This window comes from Oryx dammah, unplaced genomic scaffold (genome assembly GCF_014754425.2).
Source record: "Oryx dammah isolate SB20612 unplaced genomic scaffold, SCBI_Odam_1.1 HiC_scaffold_2, whole genome shotgun sequence".
Lineage (NCBI taxonomy): Eukaryota > Metazoa > Chordata > Mammalia > Artiodactyla > Bovidae > Oryx > Oryx dammah.
In genome coordinates, this window is record NW_024070186.1 from 149,988,540 (window position 1) to 150,010,063 (window position 21,524).

At 39.4% G+C, this 21,524-nt stretch overlaps 1 protein-coding gene across 2 annotated transcripts in view; it reads right to left on the reverse strand.

Moving 5' to 3' along the window:
* Window positions 1-21,524, reverse strand: part of GRIK1 (glutamate ionotropic receptor kainate type subunit 1) — a 171,822-nt gene that overhangs the window by 655 nt on the left and 149,643 nt on the right. Inside the window, exons 14-15 of one of the 2 annotated variants that reach the window (XM_040227728.1) lie at window positions 20,899-21,149; window positions 215-301 (exon numbers count right to left, since the gene is read on the reverse strand). In XM_040227728.1, coding sequence (XP_040083662.1) covers window positions 215-301; window positions 20,899-21,149 — 338 coding nt within the window. The remainder of the gene's footprint in view (window positions 1-214; window positions 302-20,898; window positions 21,150-21,524) is intronic. The other variant, XM_040227736.1, reaches the window with a different exon arrangement.

The window sequence follows — 21,524 nt, forward strand, 5'->3', positions numbered from 1 at the left end:
GATTTGGCAAGTCAGCTGGGCACACTCTGGGATTTCATTACAAAAGAAGTAGCAGAAAACTACCCAGGTAGGCTCTCAAAATAGAAAACTTACCTTTGCGGAGACACCAAAATAGAGTTAAATTAAGTCATTTCCCCCAGTGAGATGATCCAAACATTGATAGGATTATCAAGGCATACGGACACTTCAGTAATGCTATAGAAAATGAACAAACCTTCTCTACACCAAGGCTTTGTTTTTTTCTCCCATGAAACCTTACTTTGTTCCTAAAATAAAATCTAATTCTTGATGACTTTCCTTTCTGATAAAAAAAAAAAAGAAAAAAAAAACAATTTAAAATTTTATATTTTCTCCCCCCCAAAATTAAATAAATAAATAAAATAAACAGAGATCTGGCAGCAGCAATGATGCAGCTGTGGTTGAAATGAAAATAATATGGGACTGAACTGCACAGCAAAGACGATGGCATAACATGAAAAGAAAATGGAATTATGAGTATAAAAAGTTATGCATATGCAGATGGCATATATGTGCATAAATGTATCTGTTACAATTATGCTATATCTGTTCACATGCACAATATATAAATAGCATAATAAGACATAATTTGCCATCATTTCTTCCAGCCAAGAGAAGATCTTTGAGTGACAAATTTCTGCTTGTATAGGGATTTCTACAAAGTAGTGTTGTTTTTGAAGAGATTGCTCCTAAAATGCTCTCTAAAAAGCCAAAGCCTTTGGTAAAGTTTATGGCAGTGCAAGCACTATTCCTTGACCATTAGCTTACAAAATGGACAGAGTTGAAAGCCAAATGATCATATACCACCAGCTGATTTCTAGAGGATGTGCGTGCCTGACAGGAAGAAAGTGGTATCTCATGTGTGCAGAGTACAGAATGTCTTCTGTGTTCCTTCTGTATCAAAGGGCAACATGTTTTTCTGAAAGTTGACACCCTACTTTGTTCCATAAAAAAGCTGATGCATTTGAAACAAGCAGCATTTTTAATTCTTCTACTTGATTTGAGAATCAGACTTAACAAATTTAGATCCTAGGTGTGAATTATTGGCTTACCAGGCTCACACCTTTCTAAAACACTAGCTGTTTGCATATCCATTCTTGTTTCTTTTATACCTAAGTGTTTATAGGATTTGAATTTCATTTCCACTTTTCTATGGTACTAAAAAAAAAATAAAAAGAAAATTCAGGTCACGCATGTTAATTTTCTTCCAAATGGTAAGTTGTGGCTTCAGTGAATTGAGAGGGTGTCACACCACACAAAGAAAATTTCAAAAATGTTTTCCATGAATTATACTTCACAAAATGCAACGGCAAGTGTCTCACAAATGAGATGTAATTTTTGTACCATTATGTGACGTGGAATTTATGTGTTGCTACTAAGATGGAATGAATATTTTATAGTATTGCTGTGTTAGACAGTGCTGTATTGGGGTTTTGCAAGCTTTGTTCAGAAATTTATTTGAATGGAAGAAAGTGTTTTTGCACAGAACTTTTCTGGTTTCACAAAGTTCACTAAGATGGAAGGGGGTGGGGGAGATGAGAGAGAGAAGGAAGGAGTGCCAAGGAGTTTACATACGCTATGACACATAAACTGCGTAACAGCTTTAGAAAGGAGTTAGTATGCCCATTGTATAGATGGGGAAACTTACATTAGAAGTATTGGATAACTTGCCCCCAAAATATGATTCATAAGTTAAAGAGCTTGTATTTGAACTCAGTGCTCATTTGACTCCTCAAACTTAACAGCTTTCGCTTGAAATCTCCCACACCATGATGCTTAATTCTTTTAATTAAATCATTATAAAGAGCTCTCTGTGGATTCTTTCCTCATGAAATATGTTAAGAACTATAATCTTTTGTTTCATTTGAATTCTCTAATGCTTGATATTTTTCTCTACTTTTTTTTTTTTTTTTTTGGCCACGTCATGTGGCATGTGGTATCTTAATTCCCGAACCAGGCATTGAACCTGTGCCCCTTGCAGTGGAAGCCTGGTGTCTTAACCACTGGGCCACCAGGGAAGTTCCTCAGATGTTTGACTTTAGACAATCACTTTTTTTTGCACAGAAAACCACCAAATTGGGCTTCTGTTAATAGACATGGCTCATGCAGGAGATACAACCAGAAAGGACTCTTAAGTCTTTCCTATTTTGGGTAAAGGGGCAATCACAAATCTTATCTTGATAATACATATCAATCAAATGTTTCTTTAAAAACAAAACTAAATCCCACTCCAAATTTTTAATCGCCTGAAAATACAGCAAATGTCTTTTTCATTTTTTGATTAACCTTGGGTATTTATTTCTTGCTGCCTGTGTGAGAAGGCATATAAATATCATTTTATCAGTGGTCTGGTTTCTCTGTCATAAACTATGATTTCTTTTTGATTCTTACTCTGTCTCCAACTGTCAAAAGGAAAATGGCAAGATATTGGGGCTGACCTTTCTGCTTCCAAATTTTTGCTATAGTCACAAAACAAGATGACCTTTAAGGCCCCTCCCAGCCATGAACTTGAGTAAACCACACACTCTCATATCCACAGGAAATGAAAGTGTGAAGGTCATCTTTCAGCTCAGAGTAGCTTGGGAGAGGCTTGTCTTCATGAGTCAATTTGCCTATTGTAATCTAAGAACTGAAAATACATGTAACATATAAAGACTGTGCTTCTGAAGTAGGATCCAAATTATGGTAGCTTTCCAAAGCTTTTACTTCCAGACTTGGTTTTATGAGCCCCTTTATGTTCATACAACCACACACACACACACACACACACACACTACAGGTAAGGCATGAAGGTGTAAATTTCTAAGCTCTTTTGTTAGAAAATATCAAGCATAAAAATGCCCACTAGCTGCCTTACTCTAGAGGCAGGAAACTAGAAGTAGGGTACTGTAGCAGTGTCCTTCAGTGCTTTGCAGACTGGAACCCCCCTGGTTAGCTTGGATCCTGGGCTGTCCCATTTTTCTCTGGTAGATGGAATTCATGTTTTCAATGGATCTACACAGATGACCATGAATTATAATTGTGAGTTGGCTCCTGGCATCAGAATGCTGAAATTGAAGTTTAAGCTTACTGGACAGGTGATTATTTTCTCTGACTCAGTTTTCTTATCTGTAAACTGAAAATAATAGTAGAATCCTCTCTTTTTTCCTGCAAATGTGAAGAACTTATTTCTTAGCTTTTAGCAAAAAAAAAATATTCCCCTGAGGAATCCTTGTCATAGAGCTAATATGAGAATCATTAACTTGACATATTGTAAACACTTAGGGACAATACCTGGCACATAGTAATTACTCTGCCTTTAAAATAAAAAGTTATACATCACTGAAAATATTGTAAGTCTATGGCACTTACTGATCTATGTATCTGTCTATCTATGAATGTATGTAGAGTCTTTTGGACAATAAAGTGATCAAACCAGTCAAAAGGAAATCAACCCTGAATATTCACTGGAAGGACTGAGGCTGAAGCTGAAGCTCCAGTACTTTGGCCACCTGATGCCAAGAGCCGAATCACTGGAAAAGACTCTGACGCTGAGTAAGACTGAAGGCAGGAGGAGAAACGGATGACAGAGGATGGAATGGTTGGATGGCATCACTAGTTCAATGGACATGAACTTGGGCAAACTCTGAGAGATGGTGAGGAACAGGGAAGCCTGGTGTGCTGCAGTCCATGGCATTGTAAAGGACACTACTGAGCGACTGAACAATAGCAACAATCTATCATCTATCTATCTATCATCTATTTGTGTTTGTGTGTGTGTGTGTGAAGCAGAGAAACAGTAAAAAAAAAAAGTTGATATTTCTTCAGTTTTAGCATTCACACATCCTTCTTTGCACTAATTTCTTTGAATATTTTATAAACAATATTTTAGTTTAGTAGGTTCTGTACATGTTTAAAGTATGGAATTTTCAATGCCTATTATTACTTGTTTTACCCAGCCTATAACATGCTTTGGTATTTATGTAGTAACAGGTTTTTATGACAGCTTGTATCTTGTTCATAGATAGGTGCTCATCTATAAGAAGTAAATGGAAACTAACTGCACTTCTCATCATTTAAACGTGTAATCAGCTTTGTGCTTATGGTCCCCTATTTACAATGAATCACTATGATGGTACGTTTGATGGGAAAATTCAGTGATAAATGAATTTGTATAGTAATCAATGATAGTACTGCTATCATGCTGCTCTTCACTCTATCCAAAGATAAAGTGGTGTGTGTGTGTGTGTGTGTGTGTGTGTGTGTGTGTATGAGGTTTCTCTTGTAGAAGAAAGGAAACTGAGAAATAGAAGTTAGTCTATTACAGACTTCAGCTGAAACTCCAACTAGCACTATACCAAGGGAACATTTCATGCAAAGAAGGGCTCGATAAAGGACAGAAATGGTATGGAGCTAACAGAAGCAGAAGATATTAAGAAAAGGTGGCAAGAATACACAGAAGAACTGTACAAAAAAGAGCTTCATGACCCAGATAATCACGATGGTATGATCACTCACCTAGAGCCAGACATCCTGGAATGTGAAGTCAAGTGGGCCTTAGAAGCATCACTACGAACAAAGCTAGTGGAGGTGATGGAATTCCAGTTGAGCTGTTTCAAATCCTGAAAGATGATGCTGTGAAACTGCTGCACTCACTATGCCAGCAAATTCGGAAAACTCAGCAGTAGCCACAGAACTGGAAAAGGTCAGTTTTTCATTCCAATCCCAAAGAAAGGCAATGACAATGCTCAAACTACCGCACAATTGAACTCATCTCACACACTAGTAAAGTAAAGCTCAAAATTCTCCAAGCCAGGCTTCAGCAGTATGTGAACCGTGAACTTCCAATTGTTCTAGTTGGTTTTAGAAAAGGCAGAGGAACCAGAGATCAAATTGCCAACATCTGCTGGATCATGGAAAAAGCAAGAGAGTTCCAGAAAAACATCTATTTCTGCTTTATTGACTATGCCAAAGCCTTTGACTGTGTGGATCACAATAAACTGTGGGAAATTCTGAAAGAGATGGGAATACCAGACCACCTGACCTGCCTCTTGAGAAATCTGTATGCAGGTCAGGAAGCAACAGTTAGAACTGGACATGGAACAACAGACTGGTTCCAAATAGGAAAAAGAGTACGTTAAGGCTGTATATTGTCACCCTGCTTATTTAACTTATATGCAGAGTACATCAGGAGAAACACTGTGCTGGAAGAAACACTGTGCTGGAAGAAGCACAAGCTGGAATCAAGATTGCCAGGAGATATATCAATAACCTCAGATATGCAGATGACACCACCCTTATGGCAGAAAGTGAAGAGGAACTAAAAAGCCTCTTGATGAAAGTGAAAGAGGAGAGTGAAAAAGTTGGCTTAAAGCTCAACATTCAGAAAACGAAGATCATGGCATCCAGTCCCATCACTTCATGGGAAATAGATGGGGAAAGATTGGAAACAGTGTCAGACTTTATTTTTCTGGGCTCCAAAATCACTGCAGATGGTGATTGCAGCCATGAAATTAAAAAATGCTTACTCCTTGAAAAGAAAGTTATGACCAACCTAGATAGCATATTGAAAAGCAGAGACATTACTTTGCCAACTAAGGTCCGTCTAGTCAAGGCTATGGTTTTTCCAGTGGTCATGTATGAATGTGAGAGTTGGACTGTAAAGAACGCTGAGCGCCAAAGAATTGATGCTTTTGAAATGTGGTGTTGGAGAAGACTCTTGAGAGTCCCTTGGACTGCAAGGAGATCCAACCAGACCATCCTAAAGGAGATCAGTCCTGGGTTTTCATTGGAAGAACTGATGCTAAACCTGAAACTCCAATCCTTTCGCCACCACATGAGAAGAGTTGACTCATTGGAAAAGACCCTGATCCTGGGAGGGATTGGGGGCTGGAGGAGAAGGGGACAACAGAGGATGAGATGGCTGGATGGCATCACTGGCTCGATGAACATGAGTTTGAGTGAACTCCGGGAGTTGGTGATGGACAGGGAGGCCTGGCGTGCTGCGATTCATGGGGTCGCAAAGAGTTGGACACGACTGAGTGACTGAACTGAACTGAACATTAGCTTTCATAGCTTTAAAAGAATAGGGACCCAAAGGTACAGATGAACATATTTGCAGGGCAGAAATAGAGATGCAGAGAACAGACTTGTGGACCAAGGGGGTGATGGGGATGGTGGACGAATTGGGAGACTAGAATTGGCATACATACACTGCTACGGGTAAAATAGATAATAGTGAGACTGCTGTATAGCATACTACTACTACTACTACTACTAAGTCGCTTCAGTCGTGTCCGACTCTGTGCGACCCCATAGACGGCAGCCCACCAGGCTCCCCCATCCCTGGGATTCTTCAGGCAAGAACACTGGAGTGGGTTGCCATTTCCTTCTCCAATGCATGAAAGTGAAAACTGAAAGTGAAGTCGCTCAGTCATGTCCGACTCTTAGCAACCCCATGGAGTGCAGCCCACCAGGCTCCTCCGTCCGTGGGATTTCCCAGGCAAGAGTACTGGAGTGGGGTGCCATTGCCTTCTCCATGCTGTATAGCATAGGGAGTTCAATTCAGTGCTCTGTGATGACCTAGAGGGGTGGAGAGGGGCAGGGTAGGATAGAAGGGAGGCTCAAGAGGGAGAGGATATATGTATACATATAGTCGACTTACATTGTTGTACAGCAGAAATCAATAAGACATTGTAAAGCAACTACATCCCAAGTTTTTTAAAAAGGAGATACCGCTCTGTTTTGCAGAAAATCATTCCTCTTGTACACTTCTTTGGTGTGTATGGTGTGTTCCCATCAACTCCCCTTTCCTTCCCTTCTCCTGCCTTGTTTTACCTTCTTTTCTGGCTTGTTTCTCTTTATAATTGCTGACTACATGGCAACTTCTTTGGATTAACCCCGATAATTGATTTCTTGGTACAGCTTCCCTGATAGCTCAGTTGGTAAAGAATCCACTTGCAGTGCAGGGGACCATGGTTTCATTCCTGCATCGGGAAGATCTGCTGGAGGAGGGGAAGGCTACTCACTCCAGTATTCTGGCCTGGAGAATTCCATGGACTGTATAGTCCATGGGGTTGCAAAGAGTTGCAGATGACTGAACGACTTTCACTTCACTTCAGTGTGAATCTGAACATAAATTATTCTCTCCTGACACCTTTATCCTATTATTGCAACTACTTCCTGGAAGGATTAGGAGGAGCTAATTAAGTTCTCCTTTTGTAACTAAAATAAAATGCCTCAGGAAAAAATAAAAACAAAAACCTAAGGTGGAGAATGTTTTTTACCTCATAGGAAAAGTTGTGTGCCTGGATTTGATTTTTGTTTACAATATTGAAAGAACCCAGCCTAAGCCATCTGGGACAGGCTTTCATATTGGTTGCAAATTTTCATCAGGATGTGAATATCAGGTTGATTTCTCATTATATATTCCATTTTTATGCATTCAGTGCTTTCATTCTTTAGTACTGTTTGGAGAACTACCTTGAATACATAACTTCAAGGGTTTTTCTGACACATTATTTTTTAGAAGGTCAGGCCTACCCAAGAATATAATATAGGTTTTACATTTTGTATAGTTTTCTCCCTTTAATTTATTAGACTCCTTATTCAAAGACACTTGAAGTAATCTGTAACACTGTGTAATAAATTTTCACCTTATGCTTAGAAGAAGAGAATGATATTGGTAATATTAAAGTCATTTTACTGCCACAAAATCTTTAATTTTATATATAGGCTTTAACTTAAAGGCAAGCTGTGACTTGAACTCTTGCTGTAAAACCATTCTTAGAAAAATATAGAATATCAGGAGATATACTGATTATTACTATTATTGTTATTATTTTCTCGGTCAGCAGAGGCAGTGTCTCAGTAATTTTTTTCTTAACAAGAAGGACTAAGCATTCACATCCTTTAATATTAAACTCTCAGGTCTCGTGTGGACGTAAACCTACTATGTTCAATATGTTCTGGACCTAGAGTCCAGAAGTTTTTCAGGCAACATGACAGAAGACTCCTGCTCTTGAGCTTGCTATCTTAAGGTTTTGGAAAGTCTGGTTGCCTATCTGCACAAGTGTTTTACTTCTCAAGATAATTGATGATTTGAGAACAGAGATCAGGCTTCAATTATTCCACACTAATTACAGGAAGGAGAGTCTTAGAGGAAAAATACATGCACTGTCTTTGTGTGCAGTTCCTGTGTCCTAGAACTTAAAATTTGAGTATCATCTACTCTGGTTTTATCAGTTTTCTGAGTTTGTTCGGAAACCCTGGGTCATCTTTTATGTGACCATCCTTGGAGTTAAAAGCAAAAACAAAAACAGATCTGTGAGGTTGAGAGTCACCACCATAGCTTCCATAATAGAGGTTATGATGAATTGTGCCCTGGAGCTCACGAGGAAGTTGGTTCTCCTCTGAGTTTGTACCAAAACTCTCAAGTGGAGGACATTTCAACACTGAATGAAAATGTGAAAGTGTGGCCCCCACCCTTCTCCTCACCTGTGACTCAGCAGCTGCTGCTTTCACAGACTGCTTCACTGCACTTTTTATGCTTTAAACTGGCTCTTCATAGGTGCCAGCCCCTAGAGGCCTGTCTTCTCTTGCTTTGTCTGTAGCACATAGATGCCAATAGCTCATGTTTCCTAGCTCCTTTAATGCCATATTTTCACCATCTTTATGTCCTTTTACCATTTTTCTTCTGTATTTCATTTTTGTTCCCAGACCTGAGGCTTTCTGCTGACATTTTAGCTCTCTCAGATTCTAGATTTAAGCTTCGAATTTCTTGCATGAAGGCATGCTCTGGAGTTCCTTGTTTCTTATCCGAGGCCTTTAAACTAAAATATATATATATATATCCATGGGGGACACAGTGTTACTTGATGGCACCAAACACACACAAATCATCTTTCTTGGGTTCATTTTTATTTAAGGATTTTATTTAGAATTTTTTTTCCTTCCATTAAATTAAATGTAAGTATAGTGTGGGATGTCATTTCTTCTCTCTCTCTTTTTACTTGGTGTGACTGTCCACAATCCCCAAGCTCTTAGGGCAGCCATTCCCAGCCATTTTTGCACCAGAGACTGGCTTCATGGAAGATATTTTTTTCCAAGAAAAATTGGGTGAGGGTTGATTCGAGGGCACACAACCTAGAATCCTCACAAGCATAATTCACAGCAGGGTTCATGCTAATCTAATACTGCTGCTGATCTGACAGGAGGTGGAAACTCAGGCGGCAATGCAAAAGGTAGGGCGTGGCTGGAAATACAGCTGGGCTCCCCTTGTGGCTCAGCTGGTAAAGAATCCGCCTGCAATACGAGAGACAGAGGAAGTTTCGCTTGCTTGCCCCCAACTTAATCCTGCTGTGTGGCCCAGGGACTGGGGACCCCTGTCTCAGGATATAGGGAAGTTTATTTCCCTCTAACATTAGTGATGATTTCATAGAAAGTTTTGAAATATGAAGTTAGCACCAAGGCAGAACATTTTGATACCAATCTATGTGCTTTTACCAGTTCTTCTATATCTCAGCCTCTTTTTTTCTACTTCTAAAGCAAGAGCTTTCATATACATTGCCCTCAGGGTAGGGTTGACACAGGGGGAAAAATAGTCAAAGTTGCAGCTTTGAGTTCTTAAATGAACTTGTATGGATCTATAGAAGCCATTGCTGTCTTTGAAGCTATTAATTACAATAGTCAGGTGTTTCAAAGAAGGAAAAAGAAGGTACTTGGAGTTGTAAATGTTAAGAGCCTTCTGGATCCATCATATATGACTGGGCCAAGTGGGGAAGATTGGAGTGTTCGGTATCTGCTTTCAAGGAGAAACGTCCAACCAGGTATGGGAGAGCCTAAACCCCAAGGGATACCTGAGAAGGGTCCCTCACTTGTCGGTGCTGGGATGAAACTCCCAAGGGGTGGGAGAAGGCAAACAGCCTGATAGGTTGGGGGGGCATTCATAACGCGGGGAAATTGTGCCCACTCTCTGGCCCGGACTCTCAGATGAAGCTGTCACTTGAGTGGAGAAATGTCCCTGGGCTACCAGGAGGCCAGCTGGAGACTGTCTTCTGGGTCTCCTATGGCCTCTGACCATTCTCAAGAGCAGCTGCCCCAGAAAAAGCGCAGAAGTGGCAGACGGGCGTGACCCACCAGATCCGTTGTCCAAAGAACAGAGTTGTTTCTGTAGTGAGGGCAGGCTGCAGGGAGGCTCACGTGGCCAGCCAGAAGCGAGCAGCTCTCTCTGCCTAGAAGTGGCAAAACTATATGTTTCCCTGCCAACCCAAAGTGTCCAACAGTGCCTTTTCCTCTCTGGAGTCATTGTCAAAGGTCAGAGTGACTTTCATCTCTGACCCCCTAGCTTATCTTTGGCTTCCTTACATCTCTTTGGGTTTCCCTTGTAGATCAGTTTGAAAGAATCTGCCTGCAGTGCAGGAGACCCGGGTTTGATCCCTGGGTTGGGAACATTCCCTGGAGAAGGAAATGGCAACCCACTCCAGTATCCTTGCCTGGAAAACCTCATGGACAGAGGAGCCTGGTGGGCTGCAGTCCATGGAGTTGCAAAGAGTCGGGCATGACTGAGTGACTAACACTTAACACTTAACATCTAACATCTCTTGAGCTTGCACCAGTCCCTCAGATAAGCTAGGAGGCTGCCTGCTTCCTCTGGATATCTGTCTCATATGAATGTGCCCAGGCTCTGCCTGGCAGCCTGAATTAATACCATGGGAACTGGCATCCCCTAACTTCACAGAGAAGAAGGCTTGGTCCTTCTGGCAACTCAGAGGCTATGTTAGGATCATAAAAATAAACTTCTAATATATTCTTTGCATGCCTCTTTTCATGCAGAGAATGACCCTGCCTTGGAGGTAAATGGACTCTGATGATGGCTTTTGGATACATATAGGATCCGTGGGCACAGCACAGCATGTCTCTGGGGTGCTAGCATATACCCACATGTATGGAGTACACATTTTTCTCAAGCTACAAACTGGGGTGTGCAAAAAGAGTTGTGTGATGTTATTTTTTTAAAAATAGCAACTCATCCTAGCCTAGAGGTCCCCTTGCCAGTGAAAAAAGTGAAAGTGAAGTCACTCAGTCATGACCTACTCTTTGTGACTCCATGGACTGCAGCCCACCAGGCTCCTCTGTCCATGGGATTCTCCAGGCAAGAATACTGGAGTAGGTTGCCACTGCCTTCTCCAGGGGATTTTCCCAACACAGGATCTTCCTAACACAGGATCTTCCTGAGTCTTCCAGACACAGGGATCGAACCTGGGTCTCCTGCACTGTAGGCAGACTCCTTACTGTCTGAGCCTCCAGGGGCTCCTGCCAGTGGATCTTGTCAACTCAAGGTTAACTCACTTTTGGTTTAAAACTAACTTTTCCTTTGGCTAATGGTTCGGTTAATACAGGCCTCTTTCCCCTTCCCTTCCTCTTTTCTTCCCCATGGGTGTCTGGGCCTAGGAGAGTTTGATCGAGGGCCTGGGGTTTGGTGACAGTGGGAGTGGGCCGCTTCTGTCCTTTCGGCCTCCCCAGGGATGTGACATCCTGCCAGAGCATGGTTGCTGCTCTCCATCTCTGCCACATCCTCTGAGATTCCCTGTGTTCCCTCTGTGGTCTCCATATCAGGACTACGTATAGAATTGTTTCCACTCCAACCTCAAGTCTCCTGATCCACTGGTTCTCTTAGACCTTCCACAAGGCTCCTGGTTGGGAAGGGCCATGGATTTTGGGATGCTTGCCCTGGCATGCTCTGAGGTTAAGCAGGACTCTGAATGCACTTTTAGGCTCACTGCCTAGACATTGATATTTTGCCATTAAAAAAACTGTTGGATGTATGATTTCTCTACAAGTCTGACCACCTCCTGGGTTACATACCATGAACCCAACAATGACACTTTCTGTTCAGGATTCCCCTGAGATTTTCCGATGTTTCTACTTTTCTACTTTTCTGTCGCTCCAAGCTGGGGCTTGACTCAGGGATGATCATGAGAGCCCTTCTCAGGGATTTGAATAGCATTTAAAGGTAATGATTTCCCTCCAGTTTTGTTTTTCCTAGTGGTCAAGAACTGGTCAGGGGTTAGGAAAAGAGGTAGAAAAGTATGTATTATGCTTATTTCCTCAACCTTGACATTGTTCAGTTGCTCAGTTGTGTCCCACTCTTTGCGACCCCATGGATCTCAACCTTGACCCTCTGGGGTTTAGTTTTTGCTAATTAAGGGCTAGACTTTTTGAATTCAAACAACTAATTCAATCTACAAAACACCTAGATCTTGAGATCAAATGCCATTGTTTTTAAGATTTTTGTCTGTTCTCCAAGTTTGTAAAATCCATGTAAAATTGAAAACATAAGATCTTGAGTCATCTCTAGTTTGGGAGAAATGCATATAAAAACTTTGATGCTGATGGTGAAGAAAGGTAGGGATAAAATCAGTGCAAAAAGAAGCACATCAGCCTTTCCTTTGCTTCCCTTTGTGTCTCTTTAGCAGAATTACTTAAGTTTCACTTAAAGATTAAAGACTTTCCTGGGCACTGCAGCCCCTGAACTTCTTTCTAGAATTGGGATTGAGGCTGTAATCAGTTCCATAACTATGAATAACTCCCTAGGTACAATTCCTTTATTTTCCTTTTTTTTTCTCTTTGTTATGCCTAGTCTATAGTCTCACCAAAGTGAAAAAATGATTCTACTTCTATAATCTTTATTGTATTTTTAATGATTCATTTATGATTTATTCAATGAGAACCCTCTCACTCTATGATGCCATGATAGCTATTTTTTTCTATATCCAGAACCAAGCACTGTACCCCAAGTATTGAAAGGCAAAGTAATTCTGTTTATGACAAGAATTTAACATGTTCAACATAACTACACAATCTTAATAAATATATATACATATACACATATATATATAATATTTATTATATCAAGTCAGTCAATCCTAAAAAATCAATCCTGAATATTCATTGGAAGGACTGATGCCAAGGCTGAAGCTCCAATACTTTGGCCACCTGATGCGAAGAACTGACTCTTTAAAAAAGACCTCAATGCTGGGAAAGGTTGAAGGCAGGAAGAGAAGGAGATGACAGAGGATGAGATGGTTGAATGGTGTCACTGACTCAATGGACATGAGTTTGAGCTCTGGGAGTTGGTGATGGACAGGGAGGCCTGGTGTGCTGCAGTCCATGGGGTTGCAAAGAGTCAGACACAACTGAGTGACTGAACTGATATAATATATATTTATATATAAATATGTTAATGTGTATACATATGTGCGTATGCATATACAGGCTTCCCAGGTGGTGCAAATCATAAAGAATCCAATGTAGGAATTGGAGGAGAGGTGGGTTCAATCCCTGAGTTGGGAAGATCCCCTGGAGTAGGAAAAGGCAACTCACTCCAGTATTCTTGACTGGGAAATCCCATGGACAGTGGAACTTGGCCATTTACAGTCCATGGGGTCGCAAAGAGTTGAACACGACTGAACACACATGCATGCATGCACATATGTATACACACATATATGTATATATGCATATATATATACACACACATATATTATATTCTCCAAGCTTTTTTCTCCTCTGCTTCTACACTTTAACTTTCTTCCCACTTTCTATGAGAATAAAAAAAATGCCATGGTTGGAAGAGAGTTTTAACTGCAACCCCCTCATTCCACAGATGACCAAGTTGAGGAGGAGGGAAGTATTATACAGTGCCTTGCCTAGAGACACAGTGATTCAGCAGAGGTCCAGGGACCTGAATTCTTGGCCCATGGTTTCCAAGTCACCTTTCCATTGGGCCACAGATGTCTTTCAAGGGTTGATTTACATGGCAGTGTCAACCTGTACACTGGAAAAGTTATTTCTAAATGAATGCTAATTGCTTCTTGGCCGCTGTTAATTAATGAATGTTTGGGTTTCCAGGCAAAGAAAAGCTTCTTTGCACAATTAACAGAAATAACCTGATTAGAGAGACTTCTCCAAATCGCTTGCTAAGTAAGTTAATCAGACTATGCTACTGCTAAGTCACTTCAGTCATGTCCGTCTCTGTGTGACCCCATAGACGGCAGTCCACCTGGCTCCTCCGTCCCTGGGATTCTCCAGGCAAGAACACTGGAGTGGGTTGCCATTTCCTTCTCCAATGCATGAAAGTGAAACGTGAAAGTGAAGTCACTCAGTTGTGTCCGACTCTTAGTGACCCCATGGACTTCAGCCTACCAGGCTCCTCCATCCATGGGATTTTCCAGGCAAGAGTCCTGGAGTGGGGTGCCATTGTCAAGGATGGCTTGGAAGCATCTGATAATGTGCCAAATTTCAGTGAGAAAACAAAATTACCAAATTGTGTTAGGTTATCTATAGACAGTAGTTTTTTTCAGCTCTTATGGTTGGTAAAGACTAAGTGATCAGGAAAACATTCTTATTTGAAGTTGAAAAATCTGAGTATTTGAAGTCTGACCACTCCAGTTGAAAAAAAGAAAGAAAATTCTGGCTAAGCTAAATTTAAAATTATAATCACTAAGGAGAACTACAGTGGCTTCATTACATCACTCAGGTTTTACTCATTGTTTTTGTGTGTATCTGGACGTATACATTGTGATGTGGAAACGCACTGCAGAGCAGTGTGGCCAATTAGCCATGTTTGGGCTGACAACGATGAAGCTTAGATTCTGCAGGGTGTGGAAACCACATAACACATTTGTATCGTTGGTTTTCTATCACAGAATGCCCTTCTCTCTACAAATAGAATTTCTTTGAAAACTTAAGGGAGAATCCCACTTTCCATGATACTAGTCTCTGTGGAGAAGATTTAGAAAGCAAAAATGATTTTAATATGCCTGTGCATCTGGACATAAAATTCTGTAACTGTGAGAAGCATAATGAGATGGCTCCTAAAGGCAAACTAAAACTGCAGCGTCAAGCAGAAATTTTTCATTATCTATAAGAGTTAATTAATAATGCCATTTGGCACAGTTAGATGTGCAGAAAATAGTACAAGAAGTAAGAATGCTTTGTTTCCCTTTTGCTTTTCAAGGCTGTTCAGGCTGTTTTTAAATTGCTTACTAGGAAATAGACCTTAGAGCATAAGGGTCATAGGTTTGGAAACTAATTGGGATTCATTATTTTGCTGCTTTGCCACAGATGGCTCATATAGAACATAAGATAATGTGAGGCAAATGCACTGAGGTATTTGGAAATAATTTTCCTTGGATAGGTTTACAGTCATATAATCTAGCTGATTTTCCTAAAGGCACAGTCTCTAACCACCATGTATTCCTTGGGTAGTTCCAATTTTGCTGGAAAAACTTTAAAATAATTCAATTTATAATTTTAGTCTGAAACAAAACAAGCTTTATTTTTTTGCCTTATTGCAAAAGGCCAAAGCTTGCATTGAGGCTATACAAGCTTGTTAAGAAATAAATTAGACAACATTACATGCTCCATAGTTTCTGCTCTCTTCCTAACTTTAAATAATGTTTCTCAGGGTATCTTGTTTGTGTTCAGTTGTGTCTGACTCTTTTGTGGTCCATGGACTGTAGTCCACCAAGCTCCTCTGTCCATGGGATGTTCCAGACAAGAATACTGGAGAGGGTTGCCATTTCCTGCTCCAGGGGATCTTCCTGTCTGTGTCTCTTGCATTGACAGGTGGATTCTTTACCACTAGTGCCATCTGAGAAGCCCTTCTCAGAGTATAATCCACAGATAATCTGCCAGTGTTAGTAAAAACTCACATTTCCTGTCTAATTTGAAGTCACACTGCTATATTCAAATAAATTTTAATAAAAACTCATGCTTACCAACTACCTTTAAGTAAAACAACTGTATTTTGGATTGTTGAGAAAAAAACTCATATAAGAAAAAATACTTTAAAAAACGATCCTTGTTTTGAAGATGATTTCAAAGAAAAGTCATGTACATGGTCTAATTTTAGAAAAAAACTGCTGTATTTGAGCTATTTTTATGTAAACTAATGTGCACAACTACTTTTAAGCATTCATGATCAGATTTAGTTAAAAATTCCAATTCCTGGGCTATTTTCACTGTGGAGGAATCTCTGGAGGTGCAAACTATATACTCTGTATTTTAAATAATTTCCCTAGGTGATTCTGATATACACTGAAGTCTGAAATCCAGTGACATGAAAAATAGAGATTGAAAATTTTCTTGTATGTTCAAGTTCTCTCTCTTTTTTTTCCTAAATTCACTTAAAATGCAATGACTTCTCCTGGAGTCATTGTGGGCTTAGTGGTTATTTACTCGATGGCAGAATTAGTTGTCTGAGAGCATATATGAAAGGGAAAAGAGGAGAAGATAAGAAACCAAGGTCTGAAATGAGGGGCAGTTTCTCAAGGGAGGAACAAGTCACGAGACAGAGCAGGAAACTTACCTACCTGAGTATCTTGAGTAGCCTACCACTTACAGCTAAACAGGAAGATCATCATTTGAATATAATGGCATTTCTACCTCAAAGATGTGCACAGTCTCTTCTTCTCTCTAGAGAGGGTTTATTAAATATTTAATGCTAAATACATCTTGCTTGGAATTAACGATCCTACCTCTAGAGTTGAGAAATAGCAACAACCTGAGTGCCTATTATAGACATAAGAGTATGCTTTAGGTCACTACTATCGAGATTCTATGATCTAACAGGTTTGGGAAGTGCTGGATACTTTTCCAACTTGCTGCAAATTCTCAATGCATCCTAACATATTAAACATACTCAAATGTTATGTAGTTTTTCCTGGTGTTCAACTGGTCACTCAACCATGAAAATCTAATTTGAGATTTGGCCAATGAAAGTCATTTTCACAAACATGCCTTTAAGACAACCATATGACCTAGAAACTATACCCCCCTATTACATATAAGAAACCAAGGCTGTGAGAAATTCAGTTACTTGTCTATAGACATTCAGTATGTGGCTCAACTAGAACCTGAACCTAAGTTTGGCTGCTTTAGAAAATTCTCTTCTAAGAGACGGTTTTAAGAGTCTCTTCTAGGACTCTGGGTCACTGTCTCATGTCTATTTCAGAGTCAACTGTTAGTAAAGCTGAAATAAAATTGTGGAAAGGATTAAACTAACACTGCTGCTGCTGCTGCTAAGTCGCTTCAGTCGTGTCCGACTCTGTGTGACCCCATAGACGGCAGCCCACCAGGCTCCCCCGTCCCTGGGATTCTCCAGGCAAGAACATTGGAGTGGGTTGCCATGTCTTCTTCCAGGGGATCTTTCCGACCCAGGGATCGAACCTGTGTCTCTCAGGTCTCCTACATTGGCCGATGGGTTCTTTGCCACTAGGGCCACCTGGGAAGCTATTTACAGTGTGAAGTAGTACATAAATATTAATTTTATCCAAACCTCTGAATCATACTTTTAAATGATACTCTGTATAGAAAGGTAAGTTTTGTTACCATTAATCCTGATCATCTATACCTCATATATAACCCTTGAACTTTTTGAGTAGCATTTTTGGTTTATTATATATAGTCCTTGGGGAAATAAATTTATGTAATTTGTGGTTTCTATATATAGAATCTATGAATTATGAATTATATAATGTTTATCCCAATATCTGATTTCTTTATTATTATTATGAGGATGTGAACTCTGACTTAGGGCAAACAGTATGTTGCTTTTACCTAAATAAATACTAATAAATCTTAGTGTAATTTATAGATATTTTCTTAAAAGTATATTTATTTAAAGAAGAAACCAAGACTGAGAAACAATCAGGGCAAGAGTCAACTTTCCTGAACATGCTTTACTAGAGAAATACAGAGTTGATTGAAGAGACTTGTGATTCAAAAATTGGAACCCATTTAAAGCTAAGCAAAGAGAAGGCAAAAAGGTACATGATTGCACAGATGGCCTATGTCTACTTCTGAGAAATATATTTTGGGGGATCACTTCACATGTCAAAAGGTAACCCCATTAAGGAGAAGAAAGACAGATGGATCCTGTATTGAGGGAAGATGAAAAGCATCTTCAAATCCCCTATTCATTGTGAAGAAGAAACAAGCTCAGAGGGACAGCAAGCAGCTTTTGTCACAACAAATTAAGTATGTTGTTGGCTTTCTATATCACCATGCTCAGTTAGAGTGAAAATTACTTACAGCATTTGAATGCAGATGGAAAATAAATTTATAGAGATCTGTAACTAATGTATAGTGGAATTTTTTTTCCTCTATTTTCTTCTCCTTGTCCTTCTCCCCAGTATACTTGGAAGGAATTGAAAATGGCAAAGGATCCAGAGAAATGAGTGTGAAAGCAGCAAGGCTCAGAAAGATTGCTACAAAAACAACCATTCTATCCTGGATGAGTAGGGTGGGAATAAAATAACATCTTGTGAAAAAATGTTCATCAGTGCAAAGAAAGAGCCTGAGTGAGTGGAAAATACAAGAGGTTAGGCATTAATTTCTAGCTTAGGAATTTGCTCGGAGGTTGCAAAAAATAATCTATAGCTTGAAAAAATCACAGTTCCTTAAAGACTGAACATACTATCTATTTGAACCTACAGAAGACTGTCAATTTCTACAAATAAATGTTACTTGAAAGATCCCTGCTCAGGGATCATCTTTGACTCTGTTATGTCTTCCTGAAAGTGAAAGTGAAGCTGCTCAGTCGTGTCTGACTCTTTGCGAGTCCATGGACTGTAGCCCACCAGGCTTTTCCATCCATTGGGTTTTCCAGGCAAGAATACTGGAGCTGGTTGCCATTTCCTTCTCCAGGGGAATCTTCCCCGCCCAGGGATTGAACCCAGGTCTCACGCACTGCAGGCAGACACTTTACCCTCTGAGCCACCAGGGAAGCTGATGCTCTTCCTCTGTGGTACTGAGGTTTCAAGTTTAGTTTTCATTTTCTAGGTCTCTATTTTGTATCTTTAAAATCTAACACATCTTTGAATCTCTGTGTTAATGATACATTTCAAATAGTAGACACAATTTGAATTAAAAATTGACATTGTTAAGAAGTTATAAAAAGATGGGGCTTTAGATAGTTGGAAAGTGTGGCTTTACAGAGCATATGGTACAAGGAGAAAGAAAGAGGAGAAAAGTTTCACAAAGATGAAAAGACTGCCACAAAATAACAATTTGTTTTCATGCTTTGTACTGCTGAATGGCTGAACCTACTTTTGTATGAGGAAAAAGTTGCTTAATCTTAATACATGAAAATACAACTAAGATAACCATTCTCTCAATGGTATAGCAAATTGCTGCAAATGCACATATTTGGGAGTCTGTATACATCTAACATACCTCTGTTTCAACATCAAATGCACGTGTTTCTAGTGCATTGAATTCAATGTTCAGAGTACGTGAGTTTTGCTATCTTAAAATAAGGGTAGGGGTTATGGTTATTTATGTTTAGTAGACAGAGATATCATCAACAACACTAATTAGCAGAAACAGTTTCTACTGAGGTACACCTTCTTTTTTTTTTTTTTAAAAAATGATTACACAGTGTGAATTGAGGACTGTGTCCGAATCCCTTTCTCCTCTCGAATTAATTTGCCACATTCTAAATCCGTAGATAAAGTGGTTCCAGAAGTGGAGTTGGTTGGATGGGTTTGCTTACACTGCAGTCCATAAAAGAAACAAAAAGCCTTGCATGCAAAAGAAATGAGAAAAATATAGAAAAATGAATAAATCAGAAGCAAAAAAATGATTGTTTAAATGAAAATTTAAATCAAATGACAATTATGAGAAGCACATTAAAGCATAACATATACAAGCTTTTATTTTTCAAATTAGTTGCATAAAACAAGACACCTCAAGAGCAAATTGAAAGTTAAAACAAAGCAGATCAGTCCATTCTCCCTTTTAGTTAAGGACAATTTTCTCTAACAAGGTCTAGGAAAGTGGTGCTTAATGTTCTCACAATTGCCTTGTAATTTCGGGAAAAATTTCATGATGAAACTAGGTTATAATCAGTCATCCTCATCTTTGGAGATGTTTCCACTTAAAGAAAGTGGGACTCATATGAGATTATTAATCAGAACTGGGTACATTATTTGGAAGACCCAGAGCAAAATGGAAATGTAGAGCCCTGTGTTCTAAAGTTGTTAAGGATTTTAAGACATTGATAGTTGAGCCTTAAATTAGCACTGTCATTAATAGTGCATAGTTTCAAAAGTCTAACTATTTTTAAATTCACTGGGTACCAGATGCTCTACAATGGGCATGAGCTGTGTGTTTAGTTTATTCTCACAGGTTTATGAAGGAATTATCTTTAATCACCATCCTCTAATTCAGAATAGGGTAAACTCTTGGTGTGATTTTTCATCAAAGCTAAAAGTAACAGGCAAAAAGGGTTGACTGTTGAAAAATCAACCATAACGCTAATTTGGAAAAATAAAATTTTTCATATTTTATTGTCATCCTGTATTGTTTATCATTTTTTGTGAACTATTCTTTTACAAAACACACTTTGATAGAGGTAATGTTCAGTTTCAAAATATTGCATTTATATCTTTATATAAACTGCTTTGCATTAGCGCATGTGCTCAGTACTGAAACTAAGGAGATGCTAACAGTTCTCTCAAAGGTTTTTTTTTTTTTTAATAAATTTTCTAATTTGGGATTTATTTCTTCCTTGCTCTATCTAGGGTTTCTATCTTAAGAGCAAACAACTGTTGAGGAAATTAACCGAGGTTGAAATTTTTGCACTGTCATTTCAAAAAGTGCTAATTGGATTTAGTGTATAAGGTGCTTCCTTCTTCTCATTAATAAATGATTGCCCTACAGTGCCAGCAGCACCTGGCAGGGATTCAAGAGCTCTTTGCTCTAATTCAAAAATGGCTCTTCTTGGCATCTGATTCAATAGACTATTACAAAAAGGGCAAGCATCCTTAATACCCCTAAGCTTAAGACAGATAGCACAAACCCCAAACTAACCCATCTTAGAAAGAGATGACTCACCTGTTCAATATCGTTGTTCTTTCGGGATTTGTATATAAACTCTCCAATGGCTACAAATACAGAAAGGACCAGTCCGGCAGCCAGAACAATGAAGATGCCCCCAATATTTTCTACTCCCAGAGCACTGGCCTCTTTGTTGTCTTCTTCTGGACAGCCATTTCCCCGCCACCATTTTTCTTTCATCATATGCAGTTTCCCCTCTTCTTGTAATTGAAGAATAGCAATAGTAATTTTATCCCGGTAAGGAGAGCCTGTAAGTGAGGATATTTGGATATTGGTTACCAAAAGGTTGAAGAAGATGCAAAGAAGGGTTATCATCTTAGAGGTTACTTACAGGTAACTTACAGGTGTCTTAGAGGTAACTGCTCACAGCTATTGGAAAAACCTCAGTCTACAAATTGGCCAACAAAGGGCAAGGAAGCTCAATCCTATATTTTGAAGGATCTAAATAATTGGAAAGGACAAAGCTGACAAGCTGAGATGAGCTATTACCCAGATTGTTCCTTTTAAATTAGGAACAGCTGAGCTGCGAATTCCATGACATCCTGCTGTTTCTGGTGAGTTTCCTATGAATCTTTACCCACATTAGAGAATTTCATCATTTCAATTCCATTTTTTCTAGGCTT